Source organism: Dysidea avara, chromosome 9 (genome assembly GCF_963678975.1).
Source record: "Dysidea avara chromosome 9, odDysAvar1.4, whole genome shotgun sequence".
Classification (NCBI taxonomy): Eukaryota; Metazoa; Porifera; class Demospongiae; order Dictyoceratida; family Dysideidae; genus Dysidea; species Dysidea avara.
Genome location: NC_089280.1, coordinates 27395502 through 27417291, shown reverse-complemented (window position 1 = coordinate 27417291; position 21790 = coordinate 27395502). Strand labels below are relative to the sequence as shown.

The following is a 21790-nucleotide window of genomic DNA, read 5'->3' as shown; positions in this document are numbered from 1 at the left end:
CCACCACCAAGAGCTCATATACTGAGGAGAGTATCCTACCTTATATACCTCCCTATAGAAGGACGTATCATGAAGTTTCATGATACACCTTTCTAGTAGGATATTCTCCTCAATGTATATATATTATGAACTCTTGATACCACTCACTAACCCCATTTCTTTTAGCCATTGCTACTCTAAACCTGGCCACATTCCTGCCAGCATCATTTAGTTAACTAAAAAAACATTTCCTCACATAAGTAGCAGAAGCCAAGTACATTATAAGCAATTGTGTACATTAGCAAACACTGTAGTACTTTGCCCTACTTCCCTCCCAAACTAATGACTCTATTTAAGGTCACGTAAAACGGTCACTTCATGGTGGGCAGCTGTCTCCCTACATGAGTTAGTAGAGGGTAGCACATCATTTAAGGCCCATTAAAATATTATATAAAAATATTATATGTGAACACATCACAGGTAATGTAGTATGGCATCACCAACGCACACTTATGACAATGGTCACTACACAGAGGGGATTTTCTATACAGTGGAAAGTAAGACTGGTTTCACCGCATAAAAAAAAATTGGTTTAATCTGATATAAAGGCATGCACATGAGGCAAGTTTATCAATGTTTGCCAACAAACCGAATGGCTCTTTTACACACCATAGTATATACAGCCTGTAACTGTACAATTTAAAAGTAATGAAAGACCCCAGTAAATATCATTGTCCATTAAAGCTTACGTGAATTATAAAGCAAATTGCCTACAGCAATTAATTCATGTACTCGTACGTATCCTCTGCACACACAAAATTTCACTTACCTTTGTGACATTCTTAGGAAACACTGCGAAGACTCTCCTCTGTTCTTCTCTTGGAATCTGAGAGTGACATGGAAGAATGACATAGTCTCTGGAGCCTAAGGGGAAGGGAAGGGAAGGGAAGGGGTGAGCATTAATGGCTGCCATTCACTAACCCAGTACAGGATGTGCTTGAAGATGCTTCATCAAAGCAAATATTAAATTCCAGCCCGGCAGGAAGATGAGCACACCACCCTCAACATTGAATGTGCGGAAATACAACAACAGCTCCTGCGGAAGTTAACATACAATGTATACATTAAGATCCAAACATAAATTTCAAATATGAATAGTGTCTAGAGTCAGATAGTAGCAGGTTTGAATGAAAAATCCACTGCTTTTTTTGTAAACCTTTTCTGAAACGCTAATACAGAACTACTAATAGCACTGGGGAATCACTTCTGATATTGAAATTTATATAATGGCTGACACCAATAACAGATCTGATGTTTATGTTTACTAAAATTTCACATTGGAGTCCTGGGGAGCAGTGATGCTTCCTTGGGATTTTGAGAAGTTACTCAAACTGAACTCTTTAGAGGAAGTAAAAGTCATAACAAAGTTTCTATAGGTGAACTTTCAGAAGGATCATTAAAAATTGCCATTTTTAAACTTTATTTTTGTCATATTTTTATGAAAACAATAGCATCAGGGTATAAAAATTAATCGACTAAATAATCTGCTAATAAACCGATACTGATATTGTTGAAATTTGGCCAATCAACCGATTTCTGACTATTTACCAATTAATCGGTGCATCATTATGTGTTACAGTTACACTATCAAGGTGTGTCCAGGTATAGAGTAGTGACGGTTACAACAAACATAGTTAAGTACAGAAGATGTACAATAAAATTTGAGGGTTGTATAAGTTAAAAGTGAGTCTGTAGTGGTTGGTGAATAGTAGTGATGGCTATTTTATTTGAGTGGTGGCTGGTCTTGACCACTGCCGACCACTTGGGCACATCCCTGATGATAAAAGTAACCAGTAATATATTATATTACATACTATACAATGTATAAAGGTAAGTACAGCGCCACCGCTACCACTTCATTATATAACATCGTTATGGTAACGTGTTAATTATGTAATATTTATACTGCATAAAGTAATAATATTACATAATGTATTACATAAGTAATGCATTACGCCCCCAACACTGTCATCTACTACACATAAAACAAGCTTACTAAGCTTTGTAATATGACTAAGTTTATGAAACTGGTTTTACAAACTTGTAGCAACCATACATAATTGTACAAGTGTAAGGACTTTTAGTAGGGATAATGGAAATAAAAGGCAATGAAACAAGGGAGGTCATCTACACCTGCAGCCATACTACTTGACATTTTATTCCTCCGTTAGGCATATACATCCTCAATGGTATAACCATGACTGAAGTAGGGGTTAAATGTCAACTAGTAAAGCTGAGAACAAACTTGTAGCAATCATATTCAAATAATCCAAATATTCAAATAATGAGTCTTCAATTATCTGTCAGCAATTACAAAATCATAAAGTTCTGATGATAGTGGGGGGACTTCGTCATGCAGTAATCGAACTGACTTTTTTTTTGTGATTTAATAATGGTGAGAGACTGAATGCAAGTGTATATGTCTCACCTTCACTCTAGCATAAATGTTATAGTGAAACTCGATCTCTCCCAACGTACAAAGATCGCCCACTACAGCTGCCATTTTTATGCTGTGACATAATTGCAGATACTGCAGGTGCTAATTAAATCTACATACCATGAGGAGTTCTTAGAATATTAACAGGTTAGAACACAAGCCAACAATAAAATGTGTAATGAACCATTAATGTGCTTTCTGGGAAATACTCTAACCTAATAAACAAATTAAATAATGTACTGGTGGTATGAAGGTGTATACAAACTGGACAGGTAGTTAAGTGCATGTAAGTGACATGTACTAACATAAAAAAACAAAAAACCAAAACTATTTGCTAGCATCACGATCAAGCCAAACAGGTATGGCAGCTATATGTTGAAACTATTGGATGTAATTTGTTGCCACTGGAATCATGAATGTCCTACCTGTCCTTAACATTTGTTTTTAATCTAGAACTTGCATACTTCCAGATACTCTTGTTAATACTATTTTAATACTAAAAGTATCTACGAAGTTGTTTTGCTAGCGATCGCAGGCTGTTTCTTGCTTCATACGGAAAGTGAGTTTTACGACACACACACACACACACACACACACACACACACACACACACACACACACACACACACACACACACACACACACACACACACACACAAACATACCACAATCAGTTCAAATGGCATATCTTTCTCACTGAGCTGTGCCATAGCCTGCTGTGTAGTCAAGCTGTAGCTTGTTGTATCACAAACAGTGTTTAAGTTTTCCTAGGGGTTAACAATATCTGGTGAACAGTTGTCCTTAAATAGAAGCCACAAAGATTATCATTTATGGCTACACTTGAAATTCAATAAGTAATTTAGAAGCCTTTACTTATAATATTGAATAATTTTGGGAATCCCCTTTTCCCAAGAAAACAATGAATTTAGTAACAAATATGGCATCCAAATAGAAGCTTGATGGCTTACATTTCACAACACTATAGTAGAAGCAAGGTGGTTTACATTTCAAAGTCCACGAGCATGAAGGATAAGTCACATACGTACCTCTTCCTCCTCTACCACAACATCATATTTGGTCTTCTTCTTTTTGTCATTTGGAATGTACATGAAGTGTGTTAGTTCAATGGCATCCTCCAGGTAGTATTCTAATAAGTGAGCATCACCCAGTTAATGACACTTCTTTTTTTTAAATATATGCATAATTCCCTTGGATGAACACGAGGAAAAGGCAACTATATCTTCTCTATCAAAGGTAAGAACAGTCTATATGGAGCCACAACTGTTCATACCAAAACGTTTTACTTCTTTTAAAATGTGAGGTGAGAAGTTCTGGGACATGGACACAATTCACACATGGCATTAAAGTATTTTGGGATGAACTTTTCTTAAAGATAATGACATGACCAGGGTTGGTCTCAATAAGAAAGGTAGTTGTACTGTGGAGAGTCCATTATCTGGGAAGGGTACGTAAAATCAAACAGCCATTCATTACATAAAGAGCTTTGTTTAATTACTTTAATAGAGCATACACATTTATTGACAAAATACTCTAATAGAAGTCTAGTCTCGCGTTGCCAGACCCTAATTCTCCGCACGGCGCTTATCGATTGGAAATTATAAGCGCCTGCTCCGAAGGGTCTGGTGACTCTACAATAGACTATCCGTGTTCAGACTTCACCAGCGGCATGGTTGGTGTTGATTGGTTGTGGGTCCACACTGAAGAGGCGTTAATGGAGACTATGTGTCGTCATCGAATTGTAAGGGCTGCTTTCAACGTAGATTTGGCGCGCAATCCAGTCCCGGAATCAAAGGATGGAGCGTTGCTGCCTTTGTCTGTCGCTTGTGACGGACAGTACATCCAAAAGCAAGCGAAGAAAGCTTTACAATGTCAGCTGTGCCGAGTACAAGGTTGTACTTGAAAGACTGAGTCTACAATGTGCCAAGCGTCCATTTTCTTCCTACCAAGAAACTAGCAATCGTGATGCGTACCTATGCCATCGCTGCGTTGATGAAGTCAAGTCGATTGATAAGTTAGAGAGGGCTTTGCAAACGAAAACACAGAAGGTTTTGGACAAGCTAAACCGCTTGACTGTACTTCCTCAATCAACACAAGTGACAATAGGACACAAGAGGCCTATTGTAGCTTCTACAAGCAGCAATCCATCAATGCTTGAGCGACAAAAGAGACCAAGTGTAATTCCACCTCAACAAACTTCTAGTGCCACCAATCCTGGTCAGCCTAACCATCAATCAAGTTCACAAATTGATCTCTCTGTAAGTTACAGTTTAGTTCAATAGATTTTGATAAATAGTTTGTTAAATGCATTAATGATACTGATATTATGTACTGCAGGTAGTGATAGATTATCAATCTGGACCACGTCGCTACAAGATAACAGACCCTCTGCGTAAGAGCTATATTAGAAAGCTGACGTTTAAAAGATACAAGAAACTTGCTGGTCTCTTAGTCAATTCAAGCACTACAGCTAAATGCTTCCGTGATTCCTTTGGAAGAAAGGTCTGCAGTGAGCTGGCAGATATTTGCAGTAAGAAGGCCGATTCACTCTTACGAGATGTCAATGAAGCAGTGAAGCAGTTCAGCTGGGAGACAGTGTGGTTAGAGTTTGAGCGAAGACTACCTACATTGGTTGGCTTGCTCCAGTTAATATTGCCATCTTCTAGCAAAGCAGTTTTGTGCTTTATTATTGGAATTATTCTGAAGAATAGATCACCACACATGGCTCTCATCCAACGAGCAGTGTCAGTTATGTTGTATGCCCATGGTGCTGGCAAACAGGTACACAGGTACTTTTAATCAATTTTGTGGTAACGACTTCATACATAGGTTTACAAGAGCTTGCAGCCACTAATGGTATGTCTTTCTCACAAGAGAACAATTGCACTTGTCAATCGGCTATCAGAGGACCACGACGCAGATGTTTTATTTTGGGCAGAAGATTTGAAGAGGTTTATCGAGGTAAGTATGTATTGTTAAGGGCCAGACCATTCTTTTTTTTTATTTGGTTCGGTTTGAGTACCCACACTTGTTCTCAAGATCCCAGTTGTGGCCGGGATATTTTTTATACTCTGTTACTACAATCAATGTAAAAATTACAAAATCATAGCGTTCCTGTTTTTCATTGAAAGTTTGAAATCTGTCTCTTCAATTTAATACTCACGCATAGAATTAATCTCGACCACAACCAGGATCTTGAGAATGAATGTTGGTAATGAACTACTTTCCAAAAGAAGAAAATGGTTAGGTCATGTGAGACTGGTCGGTTTCCTTGATTAAATAACTTAAGTTTACCACATTGCTAATTTTTTTGTGTGAGCTCCTTATAACAACTATGTGTTTAAGGACACATCGTACTCTTTGTTATTCATTATCATTCAGGAGCAGCCAGTACACCATGACATTTTAATAGCTGGTGATGAGATTGACATGGATCAATTCGAATCTCCTGCCCAAGACGAGGATTTTGTGATTGATAGCAACCCAATAAACAGCAGCTCATCAACATCGAGCAGTGACGATGATGTGCCCACAGATGATAGTGAATCATCAGTCATGGGTTCACCAATTGATAGGTCATACACTGTACAAGAGACATCAATGAGTGAGCTGGAGGCTTCCTTTATACCACCACCGCACAGTCCAATCAGGCTTTCAGATGAAGACTGTACCTCTCCTCGACAAACCGAGGAAGTGTATCCTACTGCTGCGGAAAACAGTGTCGATCAACAGATGGTGACAAACTATACTCTTCGAGATGTCCCTGCAAACGATATCACTTGTACTCCCACTCTTAATCCGGGAAACCAGTCTCATTGGTCTGGGTTTAAAATAGTCATTGACAATGTGGATAAAAACTTTCGACCCAGATATCAACGAGTTGACCACCAAACTAAATCTTTGCACTGTGTCCACATGTATGCTTCCAAAGACCGAATTGACTTTTCATCGTTTTCTAACTCTAAGCCGGAACAAGTTAGTGTGACACCAGAGGACATTTTGCCAAATTACAGTGATTTTTCTGGTATAAAGGAGCACTTTAAAGTACTTGTTTCAAGGTTTGCGTCTTTGTATGTTACAAAAAATGTTTATGTTGCTTGAATCACTAGGGTGCTTGTGCAGCGTTTGGAACAATTTTCATCCCAGAAAAGAGATGTTCAGTGGCACTTACCTAGTGCATACAGCAACGAGATGTCAATGAAATCCACCGTAGTACGTTCATCCCAGTTTACTGTTACAGGGTGTTTATTGTCCATATCGTTCAGGTACCACTTGGCATAATTGATCAGAATGAAAACAGAGTTGACGAGATGGCTGAAATATTGGACCAGTTACACAAATACGTCCCTGCTAAGTCGTATGAAGTTACTACACACTTGATTGATGAGGGAGAAGAGTTAGTACACAGAGGATACAACTTTCATCAGATTGCGTGCACAGGTGATCAACTGACAGTAGCCCGTCAGCGTACTGCCAAAGCTGTACGGCACCATTCCGAAGATGAACTAGATCGATTAGAAGGATTGGTTCCATCTGTTGAAGATTGGCATACCAAGCAATTGCTCGTGAAGGTAAAGTTGTGAACACTTTTGTAAGACTTGTATAATTTTATGTAGGTGATATGGAAGTGGCTATATTCGAAGCAGTCATCGACTGAAATAGGAACTCTCTACCAGCTCAAAAACACAATAAACAGAACAAACGTCCCTTTAGATCCCAAAGACAACCTCAATGCTTGTGAAGACTTCTTGGGAGTGGTTTTAGAAGCACACATTGTGGCTGCTGCAAAAACCCTTTTATCATCTACCGAGTATGAGTCTGTCTTTGGTTTAGCCGCATCGATAGTTGATAGCTTTCTTCAGATTGATTTGCCCAATACACAGCCATCTCAAACACAGCAGCCGGGTAGATCAAGACGTCGTGGAACCAGACAACAACCTGTACCAGTTGATGGCGTTCACATTTACGGAACTGATGTCTTAACACTGGGACTCTTGTGGTTGGGATTTAGTGATGCAATTAAGGAAGGTGATGGGGATAAAGTCTTTGTATACTGGAAGTTTCTTCTGTTAGTCTTTAAGAGTGGAGGATGTCGCAACTACTCTATTGAGGCTGTTAAACTGCTTTATCAGACACACACCTTGTCTCCCAGGTTAGCAGCTCAATTGAAGTGGGGAAGGTTTATTAATACGCACGGAAGGAAGGGATGCAATATTTCAGGAGATTTATATTTGGAGCACCTGAATAATAGACTAAAAGGAACTTTGTGTAATCTTGGACCCAACAATAAAACTGATACTATTCAGCGGGCGGCTAAGACTGTTGGTGTGGTGAGCAAGGTGTGCCAACAATTTGAAAAGGAGACGTGTACTGTTAAAGACAGTGATAATCACAAACGCAAGCCATATACACAGGATTTTAACTTGATCTTAGCAATTCTCGAGGAAAAGGATGTGTTCTCAAACAAGCCAAACAGGGCACACAAGAGTTTTGCTCTGACACAAGGACACATGCAAGGTTTTAACGATGATAAGATTCATAAATGGCTACAAGATAAAATTGAAAGTGTCAAGAAATATTATTAAATTATATTGTTTGTAATTTTTTTTTTTACTCAATCAAATTTTACTCAAAGTATATTACTGTATGGCTATAAATTGTTATGATTGATAACGATGCACACAGTCTATACAATCACAATTCTTTGCACAGTTGTCACAGCACTGACATTTTGGTGAGATCTCTCCAACGGTGTCTACGTTGTAAAACAAAAACCTCTTGAACAAAAGATTTCTGCGGCATTGTGAAGCATTAGTGCCGTATGATCTCATCTCTGGTGTTACATCTTTTGGCGGATTCCCATAAAACAAACAAGCTTTGGCTGGTTCTCCATCTCTACCAGCACGGCCAGTCTCTTGAACGCATTCCTCAATAGTGCCTGGAGTACCATAGTGAATTACTTTTCTTATATTAGGACAGTCTATTCCCAAGCTGAAAGCTGTAGTCGCAATAACCACTCTTAATCTACTGGTCATAGAAACGAATGATTCCAGTACTTTCTGCTTCATCTTCCTTTTGGAAGCTCTAGTGAACATGTCAACAAGTCTAAAGCGATGTAATCCCTTTGGATAGCCAATAGGCTCGGTGAAACTTGACCCCATCATTATTTCTAATGTACGATAAATGTCACCACAATCACTGTAACTCCGACAAAAAATAATTGTCTTTGGGTATGACACACGATGTCTCATCAATACAGTGGACAAACGGCGACAGAAATCTTCCAGCTTAGGGAGCTTTGCAGTTGAATACAATATGTTAGGAACATTAGGGGACAATCCAATAACTGCAGGGTCATGAAGAGACAGGCGTTCCTTAACTACCTTCAGGGTATCCAATGTGGCTGTTGCAGTCAAAGCCATAACATTCACCGCAATCAAGCTACGTAACTCTCCAAGTTTAGAAAAATCTGTTCGGAATTTATCACCCCTACAAGGACAGTTATGTAGATGACAGAAAACGAAATGGTAAACTCACCAAGTCTTTACACAATGTGCCTCATCAACGATTAAAGCAACCATTCTTTCTTTGTATGCTTCACTGCGCAGCATATTCCTAAAAGCCTTATTGTGAATAATGCTTTCAGGACTAATAAAAACTATTTCAATATTTCCCTCTAACACTCTCTTGGTCTCCTGCCAATCTATTTGCTGCTCACCAACATATGCAGCATTAATCCCCCTGCTCTGTAGCTTGACTGTTAGGTCCACCTCAAGTGATGTTAAAGGACTTATACAAACAGCCAGGCTGCTATTGCAACCTAGCCAAGATAACCACTTTCACCATTATTTATACACCAAAGATCTTACCTTTTATTCTATTAAAGATTGCAGGAAGCAAAGCAAAGATGATAGATTTACCATATCCAGTTGGCAAAGCTACGAACACATCCCTTCCAGATAAAAACGCTGTAATAGCTTCCATCTGTTTTGGCTTAAGTCTGTTTATCCCCATCTGATGAGCAACATCGTCTATCATACTCTCATTAACAGTGGCGGTAGCTTCTGTACTGGCGGTCATTGCAACGGCGTGTCTCGAAGCGTGTTACTCACTGGATTGCGCGCCAAATCTACGTTGAAAGCAGCCCTTACAATTCGATGATGACACATAGTCTCCATTAACGCCTCTTCAGTGTGGACCCACAACCAATCAACACCAACCATGCCGCTGGTGAAGTCTGAACACGGATAGTCTATTGTAGAGTCACCAGACCCTTCGGAGCAGGCGCTTATAATTTCCAATCGATAAGCGCCGTGCGGAGAATTAGGGTCTGGCAACGCGAGACTAATAGAAGTCATTTTTAGTGACAATGAACTCTCCAACTGTATGAAGTAGCACCCACCCAGAAATATGTAGACCTCATTGAGACATAATACATGCACTAAAAAGGGCAAAAACTTGCAACACACACTGTTTACTACAAATGGAATTTTTATAAGTTCATGTAACAGATAAACACTTACATCTCCTTCGTAAATATGTGTATCTAAATGTATACTAGCTGGACTTACTATTTACTGTCATTGTTATATTGTTATCTAAGAATTGCAAATTTTTATGTTACAAAATAGGTTAAAAATATAGTTTCTACAATCAAATCAGCTCAGAATACACAGAACTCAATTAATCACATAATAATTGTGAATGCTGGACAATAATCACTTGTAATTGTGGTCACAACTATACAGCTCTGGTTATTGCTACACTCACCTTGCACAGGGAACACCTTTCCTTCCACCTCAATTACTGGACAATCATTAAAATACTGAGAGAACAGTGTCGTATCTATTGTAGCTGACATCAGCACAACTCTCAATGAGGGATAGGCTGCCAGCATGTCTCGTAACACGACCAACAAGAAATCTGACTGGTTACAATCATCACTAACTACGTTGCATACACTAGTCCTTCCTTACGTTGATATCTCTCTCATGTATCTCATCAACTATGACATGGGAAATCCCCAGTAATCCTGCCTCCAGTTTCCTTAATAATACCCCTACATGATAATAGGCATCACATGATCTACGTATAACATATCACATGATCCATTAATGAATCACAATATAACAGATTACATGATCCCCTACTCACCAACAGTACAAAACAATATAGAGCCATAGTGTCGAGGAAGGACAGACTCAAACCTGACAGAGTAGCCAGTAGATTCACCGAGATTCTCATTACGTTCCTGAGCTACCCTGTCTGCTACAGATACAGCACTGATACGACGTGGCTGCAATAAAGAGGGTGTGGCTGTATTGTTAGTGGGCGTGGCTTGAATACCTGTGTAACAACAATGTTACAACTTGTCCCTTGACCACTCTCAATGAAACTGTCCAGAATGTACTGGGGTACCTGCAGAACAAGTGGAGAAATACACATAAACCATCTTTGTTATCACATAAATTCTGAGTGAATGCATCATTGCTTGTGGTCTACCATGAGTGTAGAAATGTGGGTTGTGTTGTGTGGAAGATGACAAAACTATTCTACATATAACAACATGATCAAGCAGAAGTAAAGTCTACAAGTATTCCATATACAGACAAAAACACAAAGCATCAACACCACACAACCAGTTTTTAAAGCCCCTTTTATTTGTCACCTGAAGAAAACCATTCCTAAAGTTTGGCTAAAAATAGTCAATTACTCTAATAGAGCACACATACCCATTTTTCAAAATGCAGTTGTTCCACAGTTTGGTTAAATAGACAATTGCTCACAGCTTCATTCACCCACAAAACAACATACATGTACACTGTACACTCAAAAATAATATGATGTCTCATTGACAAAGTAAGTGGACTACTCTTGTCATTGCAGAAGTACTATCAGTTGCGGATGATTTTGCTTTTCCTTTCTTTATAATTTTCCACAAGCAATTTCAAAATTACAGTATGGTTATCTGAACATAGGTGGTCCCCAGGGGTTCACATAATTGAGGTCCAACTGCAGTTAACAATTGATGACATCACTGACTACTTTAGGTGACATCACCAAGGAGACACACCCACAACATGCCCACTCACTTGTGTGGTCTTCCCACATCCTGTGTGACCTCGTATGACGATCACCTGATGTCTGGCCACTGCTGTAACTATGGGAACCGACATGGAGGCTACAGGGAGCTGTCTAGTCTCAGCAAGTCTCTTTTGTTGCCATGGGAACAAAACACAAAATGATGTCAACCATAGCAACATTACAAGTGCCTTCCACATATATCATCAGGAGCTCATCGAGTCCGTAGGACGAGGGAGCATGTAACTCCGTAAACGGCGAAATTCAAACATGGCGTCGCAATTTATTAATAGTAATTTAAATTGTAACCGTATAAGGATAAACACATACCGCGCATGCTCGCTAAACCCGTTACTACTGGCACAATACTGTAGTCTTCTTGCTCCAGCAGTGAGCGATGAAACTCGATTCCTTCAGTATTTACTGCAGATACTCTGTGCTGCCGCCGTGGACTGATAGCCGGCCCACTTACGTTACGCGGTAAGCAAGAATGTTTTCTAGCAATCTCCAATCTTGTCACTATTTCACTCCGTTAGTTAAGCCCTTTCCTTGACATTTCCTTCCTTGCCATCTCTTTCTTTCACGAATTAATCCAGGTGCTGCATATTTGTGGCATGATTATTACGTAATTCTTTACCCTACGATACAACTTCTACTATATAAGGAATATACTATGTTAAGAAATGTCCGCCATGTTTGAATTTTGCTGTTTACGTTGTGAGTATGCGGAGTTACATGCTCCCTCGTCCTACAGACTCGATGAGCTCCTGATATCATACATATTTTGCCTTTGAATAATCAAAGTACACAAATTATGAAAATTGTCACTACTACAAGCACCATCCAAACTGTACAGAAGATTTTATCTATACTCAAGCTCATGCTTGACCATGGTGGCTGTATAGTACCAGACTAAAGAAACAACAGAAAATAACCTCCATAATAAGTACAAAAGATTTTGGTCCCGACAGGTTTGACTCTTAAGGCTTTCAGTTCTTATGGAGGACATGCATACTCAGCTAATAGTAGGCTAATTATAACAATGTCCTTATAAAGAATAATAACTTGTTACTAACCTGTTGCAGTACAGGGTCAGAGGCAACTTTATCACGACGTTGTTGCTGCAACATTGTACTGTATTGGTGCATCCGTGCAGTCTGTAAATGTGTAAGTTACAATAACTATTATATCCATAACAATGAGACCTGGTTGTATTTAAGGGTGACCTTATGTGACCTGCTAAACAGGTGGCTACATTATATATCAAGCAGGATACATAGGTCTAGGGACCCGTTGATCATGCATTTCATTTTACCTACTATGCTATACTATAATACTAAAAAATTTAGCCTATTATGCTCAATATTTATGCCTAAATTCCCAAATAAATTTGCACTAGCTATATGGGTAAATAATATGTGGCTGAAGCACAGATTATGAATTCTTGCTTGTCAAAATGCATTCCACAGAAAAGATTGACATACTCTAATAGAACAGTCAGCTACCTGATTGTTCTATTAGAGTATCATAAGGCACAAGTATTCCACCAATTATGCTAGCATTACATTCAATACTTTCAGGCAACATTGTGCCAGCATATTTGGCGGGTCCTACTCAGGTCATTTTGTATACAAATTATGCATTTGGGGATTTCATGCCTATATTAGACCGGTCACTTTAGTATAAAAATATGTTTGAGCTAAATGGTTTTAAAGGAGGCCTTATTACAGTGACCTTAATAGAACAGGTCTCACTGACAGCTTGTTCTCACCGTGTCCATATGTGCGTACGGATCATCCTCACGGAATGCACTACGACACCTCCACGGGTCCCAATCAACAGAGGGAGATTGCCACTTAACAATTGTCTGTTCTGGAGGATCTGGATCAGGGGCTGGCTTGGGCAGCGGTAGTAACACTGATACAGCTTCCGACGGATCTTCCGGCTACACAAAAGTAACACCAATAAGACACCATTGTACACACAAGAACGCACACACACTAACAAACACACACACACTAACAAACGCACACACACTAACACACGCACACACACACACTACATCAGGGCCAGAAATAGCCATTGTCCGATCAACTAGTGAACATTTAATCACTAATTCAGTCTAAAGGTATTAAACGTCCACTAGTATATCTTCATGTGTAGGTGACCTCCCTTGTTTCACTGCTTTTCTTCTATGACTCCTTAAAATTCCTAGCACTTTTTTGTCTACCTTTTTGTAACATAATTATGACTGGTTAACACGTGCATACTGCATTAAAAGAAAGAATGTCATCTGGCTTATTGTTTTCGTCTGAATACATGCCCCAGCAATCTATTACAAAAAAAAGTGTCAATTGGCCATTACGCTTCGTTTTCAGCTATGTTCAACCGTTACACAATGTTACAAAAGAAGAACAGTAAGAGAAACACCTTTGCAATCAATCCGGTCACTACGGAGAGAAAATACAGACAATTCCTAGCCACTGAGGCCATCATGTGCTACCACCAATCGTATCAGCAAAGAGAAACAGGAAACAAAGGAGAACAGTAAGTCCATGGTGCGTGCATTGTACATACTGTGGTATGTCAAAGGCGCCTGAAGCAACATTAAACAGTGAAAAAAAATCAAGTCTGTAGCCCTAATCACTATTTAGTTACGCTTGTCTGAAGGCATTGGTTCAATCAGTCAGTTGGTCGGTCAGTCAGTCAATCAGCCAGTGTCAGTCAGTCAGTCAGTGAAAATTCCTTTACAACAACTTATCGTAAGCATTTCAGGTCATACTGAAGGCACTTTTGGGCTTGGTTTTTTCCTACATGTAACCAATACTGCCAAGGCACCCATGAAGGCATTGTTAGGCTGGTTTCTGGCCAATACTTTTTTTGTGTGAGAAAGATGATCCCTAATATACGTACAGTTACTACCATACTGTATGATACCTGCATAACAGGAGTGATGCTGAGGTCCTGTAGCACACGCTCAATCATTTGACAAACATCAGCAGGAATCGCCACATCCTTTGGATCAATCTGTATACCAGTCAGTACACATAACGTGCTGCCTGTGTGTATGTGTGTGTGTGTGTAAGGTTGTGGTGCAAGTTCTACAATACTGTGTAGATTAAGACTTGTGCTAGCAGGTACCAACACCACCCAAACACTTAAACATAAGCTGCACACCTTGATACTATACAACAGTGTATATATATTTAAAAAGATTACCCTTGGTTAAACGCCACACCCTCAATAGTAGTTGCACTTGAGACTGACTTAAACATAATTTCTGAGCATTTAATGGTGACCAATGTTAAATAGTCACAGCATCAATCTTTGGAACTAAGGCAATAAACACCGCGGTGTTTAACCAAGTAAATACAATATGTAGGAACAAAAGTTATGCTATTTTTTTTATGTTTGAATCGCATTCATTCAAATGTAGCGTGTATTACACCCACATCCAGTCCTTGAGACCCACTATCTCAGGAATAGACTGTCTTGGTATTCAACAAGTGTGTGATAAATACAGTAGTATATGAGACAAACTGTATAATTACAGTACTAACATCCTTTACATATAGTCACTTTAAACCACCACATTCAACCCAGGCTAACACTTGTATGAACTCCTTTTTGACCCTTGGAGTCATAAAAAGTAAAAACCAGGTCCATTCCTACAAAGCAGTAGGGTTGAACCCGGATTGAACTTGAGTACGCAAAAACAAAAATAATGAGTTTCGGTTTTTGGTAAATACTTAGAATACAATTATCAGAATACTATCATCTGTTGTGAACAGAAGCTGGTATGAAAGTGGGTTTGAATGTGGGTTATTCAACCTGGGTTGGGTAATGATTGGCACTGGTTGGGAATGGAATTTAAAGTGAATTTGGTTTTCAACAAAATTTCCTATTTAGTGTTATAAAATAAAATATGGTTGGGATGATTATTAAAACTCATAAAATCATCATCTGTGAAAACAGGAGACCATAAATGTCACAGGGCCTTGCAGCACTTATTAGCTCCCAGTGAAAATTATGCCCCTCAAAAAATTAGTACATACACAAACAGAAAACGTGAGTCATGTGACCCAGTCCAAAAAAACACCTGTCCTGTAGCTTTCAAAAGCTCGATAGTTTAAACTTTTCCTCACACATTCAACATAACAGCAACTTAAGGATGACCAAGTTTTGAATTGCTATCATGACAAGTAAATTGGAAAGACTTAAGAGAAAATTGTGAAAGTGTATGTTTATTTTATGAAATGTTTCACATCAAACAGCCTACTCATTCAAATTCCACATTCATGGCCAGACAAGGAATAATCTCCTACATGTACTACCAGGACCCCACAAGCACAATAAAGTCCTTATAAGGTACTGATACACACTATACTATGTTCATGTTCAACTGAGCCCTCTCTATTTCTTATTACACAGGTCAACCAGCTAAACATTTAGTCTTGTGTATTTTGAATTCTGAGGCTTTAAAATATCTCATACATTTAGTAGGATATGCTTATACTGTTATGAAGGTTATCCCATTACAAATTCACTGGGAGTGAAAACATGTTCACTTCTTTTATATTGATAGTTGTCATAGCGGCCCAGGTGAACTACCGTATAGCAGAATTTTTATTATTTTTGTGATTTTTGTGGATTGGCAGCTATCCACAAAAAGTCCCCCCATCAAAATTTTTAGCTCGATCAAAATGGCATTGTCTGAGTATTATAAATGCATAAAAATCCTGAAGCAAAAATTTCAAAGTTGGTAGTCCAAAAAAAAAAATTTCCCCTCAAAAAAATTCTGATTACAGTATGACAAAACTACAGTTCAGTACGTACATTATATTCTGAGGAAATGTCTCATGTGACATGGACAAGAGGAGTGGCACAATAATGTAATAATTTTGTGAGATCATGTGATTCACTAGCAGATCATGTGATTCAACAGGTGATACCCTGATAGATCATTCAATCTGTTACTGGATCAGGTGATCCACTAACCGATTATGTAATTAACTGAAGATCATGTGATCTACCAGAAGATCAGGTGATCCACATTACCATAAATAAACAAGTGTGCCACACCCCTTGCCCTAAAATGTTAGTACCTGATTGGCTGATTTCTTATCCCCAGGGGCTTTGCACGCTTCAATGACCCCCAAGTGGTACAGTTGTGTTACCAACTCAAGGGCCAATACATTACCAGCTTGTTTCTTTGTGCCCGCATGTTCCTTAACATGGAGAGCTGCAACCATGGGGGGGGGGGAGTATACAGCACATTGTGTCAAGATATGATCAGAAGCCTGATGAATTTACTGTATGGCAAACTTGTGAGCTTGTACACCAGCAACAAAAGCCTATACGAGCCACAAGACAATTTGCAGCACTTATAGGCTCCTGTTGCTACCAATAATGCACAATTAAAAAAAATTAATGCTGCAGAAGAAATGTTAAGGTCATAGCTGAGCTCAAATTAACTGCACTTATATTTAATAAATCAGCTCCAGGAATCAATACAATACACAAGATGGGATGTGTAATAGTTATAACTTATTTTCAGTGAAATGTTTGCCATTCTCTAAATTCATCAAACCTTCAACTACACATACAACAGATGTTCTGTCACAAGCATTGACATACTTCGACGCAATTTTGGAACATAGATAGTCATCTCAGCAGTGAAGCTCCTACACCAGAGACATTGTAACTAGAAACTGTTAACAGAAGCTAGTGTGCATACCTGTTGTGGTCGGGGCCTACTGCACAGACATTCATAGCCCTAGGCTGTCTAGTCTGCTGGAGGAAGAGATGAAGCCGACTCTTTGCATTCAGTAGAGTCCAGTTTCCAGCGTCGGAGATAGTGGGGGCACCCTACAGTGTGTAGATTGAGCATGCACATACCAAACACACACACACACACACACACACACACACACACACACACACACAAACACACACACACACACACACACACACACACACACACACAAACACACACACACACACACACAAACACACACACACACACACACACACAAACACACACACACAAACAATCCACAGACTGTCAAACCTTCCCATACACACTATATGCTTACAACAGGTGAACGCTTACCTGTGGAGGCCTTGATCGGTCAAAATACTTTGGCCCACCCGGTTGATGTTGATCCACCATTGATACAGCATATCTTTGTCCACGTCCTGCTGTAGGCATAGGAGGTGGCGGGGCTACCACAGCCATGAAGGTTTGAGCTGTTAAGAATATAAATATTTACAGAAATATGTTCAATGACTGTCTAATAAGGTCACTGTGTAATGAGGTCACCAAGAAAATCTCAAAATGTGTCAATTATATAATTGTGTACAAAGTGACCTGCCTAATGTAGCCACCTGCTAATAGATAAGGTGTGGCTATTTTTGGTGACTATAGAGCAGGTGAAGCCCATCAACACACTGTAAATAACCATACAGTACACAAAACATAACACACACACACACACACACACACACACACACACACACACACACACACACACACACACACACACACACACACACACACACACACACACACACACACACACACACACACACACACTATACCCAAAAGATACCAACTGGTCTTTAGTAAAATTATGCATGCTACAAAAAAATGCTAATTTTCATCAAAAGTTCGAAATTTTTTGCTTTGTTTCTGTAGGTCAAATGGTATACATGTCGTGTACGTTTGTTTATGATGTGGTAGACGTAAACAACATTGTTGTCATCTCTTCAATTTAACTGCCTTTATACATGCACAAATCACTACAGGGCTAGCAGTTGATTTGCTAATCTATGATGAACATTTTACACCAAATCCCAATGTTGTAGACAAATGTAAACAGAAGTTATGGCTGCAAATGTAAGTGCCTGTAGTTTATTTTTAGTATAGTTGCTGTATAAATCAATTTCCTTGCTCTTGCTACTGTCTAGTGCTATAATTACAAAACTACTCACCACTATAGGTAGGGTCCGCAGTGCAAAAAATCGATATCCTCCAACCAACTATCTAACTATTGTCATGTGTTAGGCTAAGTGTAACTTGAATAACACCAGCGTGGCAGCCAAGTTTGTCACTCTCTTCTGGTAGAAAACTATACAAATGTCTTAAAATCACGTGATTTTTCGTTGCAGCAGTTCGTAGGGTTCTTCGTATGCCACGATATTCACTCTCAACATTGTTCAAGTAGTCTATCATCAACTCAAAGTATTGGTGGTTTGATTATATTGGTCAGTTTCCGGTGGCAGCATGATATGTGCAGCTTTTTGGCGACAGACAAAATGTTTCTTGCTCTGGAGCACAGGACAAGCAGAGCAGCAACTGCGCCGTGGGTCAGCAATGACCAGTACTAGGTAAAGTACCTGCATGCGGAGTATGGTTATAATTGAAGCTTGTTAGCCATCTGGCTGAGCCATCTATATGCTGAAATTTGGCGAAAACGACATGATTTTTGCAAACTAATACCAGACTCGTTGATACATCAGTGAGACAGTCTCCAACAGCAAGGATGTGAAGTTTATAAACACCTAACAATACAGCTATCTCGTCCAGTAAACGCATAGAGTAATCCATTGCATGAAATAGGCACTCACGTGATCGAAATTCAAATCGCGGAAAATACAACCATAATGATAATCTATTCCAATGACTTTAAAATCACTTGGAATCAAGTGGCAATCAGTTTGTGTGCATTAGGTTCAGCATCTCGATTAGCCAGCAGTCTGAGACTCTCCCTATTATGCCATCACAGCATAAAACACACCTGCACTGGCCCAGACCACGCCCGAGTTGAACAATTAACAAATATTTACAAAAAGGAGCGCACTGCATGGTTCCTATTCAGAAATGAAAGCGATTTCATGGATATTTCCGCGATTTAAATTTCGATCACGTGAGTGCCTATTTCATGCATTGGATTGCTTTATGCGTTTACTGGGCAAGATGGCCGTATTGTTAGGTGTTTATAAGTTTCGTATCCTTGCTGTTGAAGACCGTCTCACTGATGTATCAACGATTCTGGTATTTGTTTGCAAAAATCGTGTCGTTTTGGCCGAATTTCAGCATATAGATGGCTCAGCCAGATGGCTAACAAGCTTCAATTATAACCATACTCCGCATGCAGGTACTTTACCGAGTACTGGTCATTGCTAACCCACGGCGCAGTTGCTGCTCTGCTTGTCCTGTGCTCCAGAGCAAGAAACGTTTTGTCTGTCGCCAAAAAGCTGCACATATCATGCTGCCACCGGAAACTGACCAATATAATCAAACCACCAATACTTTGAGTTGATGATAGACTACTTGAACAATGTTGAGAGTGAATATCGTGGCATACGAAGAACCCTACGAACTGCTGCAACGAAAAATCACGTGATTTTAAGACATTTGTATAGTTTTCTACCAGAAGAGAGTGACAAACTTGGCTGCCACGCTGGTGTTATTCAAGTTACACTTAGCCTAACACATGACAATAGTTAGATAGTTGATTGGAGGATATCGATTTTTCGCGTTGCGGACCCTACTATAGGCTGAAATTTTGTGGTGATCCACTAGAGATAATGCTAAAAAAAACTTTTTTTTTTAAACTGGAAGTTCCACGGGATAACCACATCCACGGGATCAGTGGCTTATCAAGATAGCATACTGTGCCTTTTTTGTTAATGTGAGAACATGATCAGTTAAACTGTAAACCATTATTATTTTTTTGTAGTGAGCAAGCTCGTGTTCCAATGTCACTGTACAGTACGGACAGCAGTGGGTAAGATTATTTTCTTGTGTTCGTACACCACACAAAGTATTTCTATAATGAATGACTACTTTGGGACCGGATGGTTTTGGTGAAATTTACTGTTTAAAAGGTTGTCCTTTTCAGAGCTAAACTGCATTGGCAGAGCTGTGTAAAGATCCTAGTGTGAGATTAAGCGTACAGTGTCTTTTATTTTGAGTGTCCTTTTTAAGAGAGGTTCCACTACCAAGGAACAAGTCTGCCCACAAAGTTGCATTTGTACTTATGCAATTGCCACATTAAATTTCTTGTCAGAAAAATTCTATGCAGCAACCACAGCCTGGTTTGAAGTTGTGCAGTAACCTACCACAGCTAAATCAAAAAGCTGCTCAAATTTTTGTGGAAGCCACAACTTTGCCCAGTGACATAGCCAGACTCAGGCAAGCCCAGGCATTAGACTACTTTTCCCTACCTTCAGCTACCCAGAGAAATTAAAGACGTGGGCTGAATCCACTGATGTACAGTTATTTTGTATGATCGTACAAGAATAACTAGCACAATTTATGCAACACTACTCCATGTCAACTTTGCTAATGCTTTTCTTTCCAGCTAGCCAATGGACAAAAGTTTCCAAGAAACTTTTCCAAGGGGAAGTAACTCGGTTGTGGTACAATTAATAGGAGGCAACAAGATCATGTGATTACTGATTTTAAACCACACGCAGCATCATGACTAGGAGTGAAAGATAGAGGATCTTCCAGTAGCGCAGTGGATAGTTAGTTGTGTTGCACAGTGTGGTCAAAACTTGGTGCTTACATCCTTTCACTCTACTTAAAGGTCAAGTTTCTCAGAATTTCATATGTACTAGTGTATTTAAAAGTAATTTTAAAATGAAGTAGGGATCAAAGCGACAAAAAGTAGCAAAACAAGATATAAGAATGATGGTATTATAACATAGCTCTGCCTGCATTGGAAAGTCATAACAATTATTTCATCAATGCCAAAGAAGGCATTTCTCACAGAGCTATGTTAAAATACCATCATTAATTTCTCCCATTTTACGTACTACTATTTATTGCTTGGATTCCTACTTCATTTTTAAATTAAACACAATAGTTTGTAGTTATAGCTAATTTACGTGACTGTTCTATTAGACTATTGAAGTGACTGCTTTATTAGAGTATCTCTAGTGTGCTTAAGCCAACTGGACTATACGAGATGTTTAAAGGGCGTGATATTTTATGCTTTGTTTTTCACCATGCTACCAACAAGAGGAATGTATTTTACATATAGATCATTAAGGGGCGTGTCTCTTGATCGTTATTGGTCCAGCCAGATTGAAAAGGGGTGTGTCGATCAAATGTTATTGGTCCAGCTTATAGTTCATAAAAAGGTCCTACCATGCAGGTAATGTCGCTGTCTACCAGTAATATCTCTTAAAGCAGATAAACATGGA

General features: G+C 39.2%; 3 protein-coding genes across 8 annotated transcripts in view; 1 reads left to right on the top strand and 2 right to left on the bottom strand.

The window, feature by feature from the left end:
- LOC136266791 (ATP-dependent RNA helicase A protein-like) overlaps positions 1 to 21790 on the bottom strand; it is a 30507-nt gene that overhangs the window by 6346 nt on the left and 2371 nt on the right. For 3 of the 6 annotated variants that reach the window (XM_066061804.1, XM_066061809.1, XM_066061806.1), the window contains 16 exons: positions 17688 to 17824; positions 17313 to 17443; positions 17213 to 17259; positions 16681 to 16817; positions 14513 to 14602; positions 13347 to 13520; positions 12652 to 12732; positions 11587 to 11706; positions 10841 to 10912; positions 10649 to 10790; positions 10471 to 10553; positions 10265 to 10421; positions 3523 to 3623; positions 3142 to 3243; positions 961 to 1075; positions 809 to 903 (listed from right to left, as the gene is read on the bottom strand). In XM_066061804.1, coding sequence (XP_065917876.1) covers positions 809 to 903; positions 961 to 1075; positions 3142 to 3243; positions 3523 to 3623; positions 10265 to 10421; positions 10471 to 10553; positions 10649 to 10790; positions 10841 to 10912; positions 11587 to 11706; positions 12652 to 12732; positions 13347 to 13520; positions 14513 to 14602; positions 16681 to 16817; positions 17213 to 17259; positions 17313 to 17443; positions 17688 to 17824 — 1784 coding nt within the window. The remainder of the gene's footprint in view (positions 1 to 808; positions 904 to 960; positions 1076 to 3141; positions 3244 to 3522; positions 3624 to 10264; positions 10422 to 10470; positions 10554 to 10648; positions 10791 to 10840; positions 10913 to 11586; positions 11707 to 12651; positions 12733 to 13346; positions 13521 to 14512; positions 14603 to 16680; positions 16818 to 17212; positions 17260 to 17312; positions 17444 to 17687; positions 17825 to 21790) is intronic. The other 3 variants (XM_066061805.1, XM_066061807.1, XM_066061808.1) reach the window with 3 other exon arrangements.
- Positions 5122 to 8141, top strand: LOC136266792 (uncharacterized). The gene is made up of 6 exons (XM_066061810.1): positions 5122 to 5275; positions 5324 to 5455; positions 5876 to 6552; positions 6604 to 6706; positions 6760 to 7065; positions 7111 to 8141. Exons 1-6 carry the CDS (start codon positions 5216 to 5218, stop codon positions 8077 to 8079), a joined length of 2247 nt encoding a protein of 748 aa, XP_065917882.1. The 5' UTR covers positions 5122 to 5215; the 3' UTR covers positions 8080 to 8141.
- On the bottom strand, positions 8130 to 9847 carry LOC136266796 (ATP-dependent DNA helicase Q1-like). The gene is made up of 3 exons (XM_066061814.1): positions 9364 to 9847; positions 9032 to 9314; positions 8130 to 8983 (listed from the first exon to the last, which is right to left on the bottom strand). Exons 1-3 carry the CDS (start codon positions 9572 to 9574, stop codon positions 8155 to 8157), a joined length of 1323 nt encoding a protein of 440 aa, XP_065917886.1. The 5' UTR covers positions 9575 to 9847; the 3' UTR covers positions 8130 to 8154.

Excerpts from the sequence above, each read along its gene's own strand:
- LOC136266796 (XM_066061814.1), bottom strand. The coding sequence starts at position 9,574 with ATGACCGCCAGTACAGAAGCTACCGCCACTGTTAATGAGAGTATGATA. Across the intron at positions 9,315-9,363 it reads AATCTTTAATAGAATAAAAG|GTTGCAATAGCAGCCTGGCT; the intron begins GTAAGATCTTTG and ends TATCTTGGCTAG. Across the intron at positions 8,984-9,031 it reads GCACATTGTGTAAAGACTTG|GGGTGATAAATTCCGAACAG; the intron begins GTGAGTTTACCA and ends CTGTCCTTGTAG.
- LOC136266792 (XM_066061810.1), top strand. The coding sequence starts at position 5,216 with ATGGCTCTCATCCAACGAGCAGTGTCAGTTATGTTGTATGCCCATGGT. Across the intron at positions 5,276-5,323 it reads CCCATGGTGCTGGCAAACAG|GTTTACAAGAGCTTGCAGCC; the intron begins GTACACAGGTAC and ends CTTCATACATAG. Across the intron at positions 5,456-5,875 it reads ATTTGAAGAGGTTTATCGAG|GAGCAGCCAGTACACCATGA; the intron begins GTAAGTATGTAT and ends ATTATCATTCAG.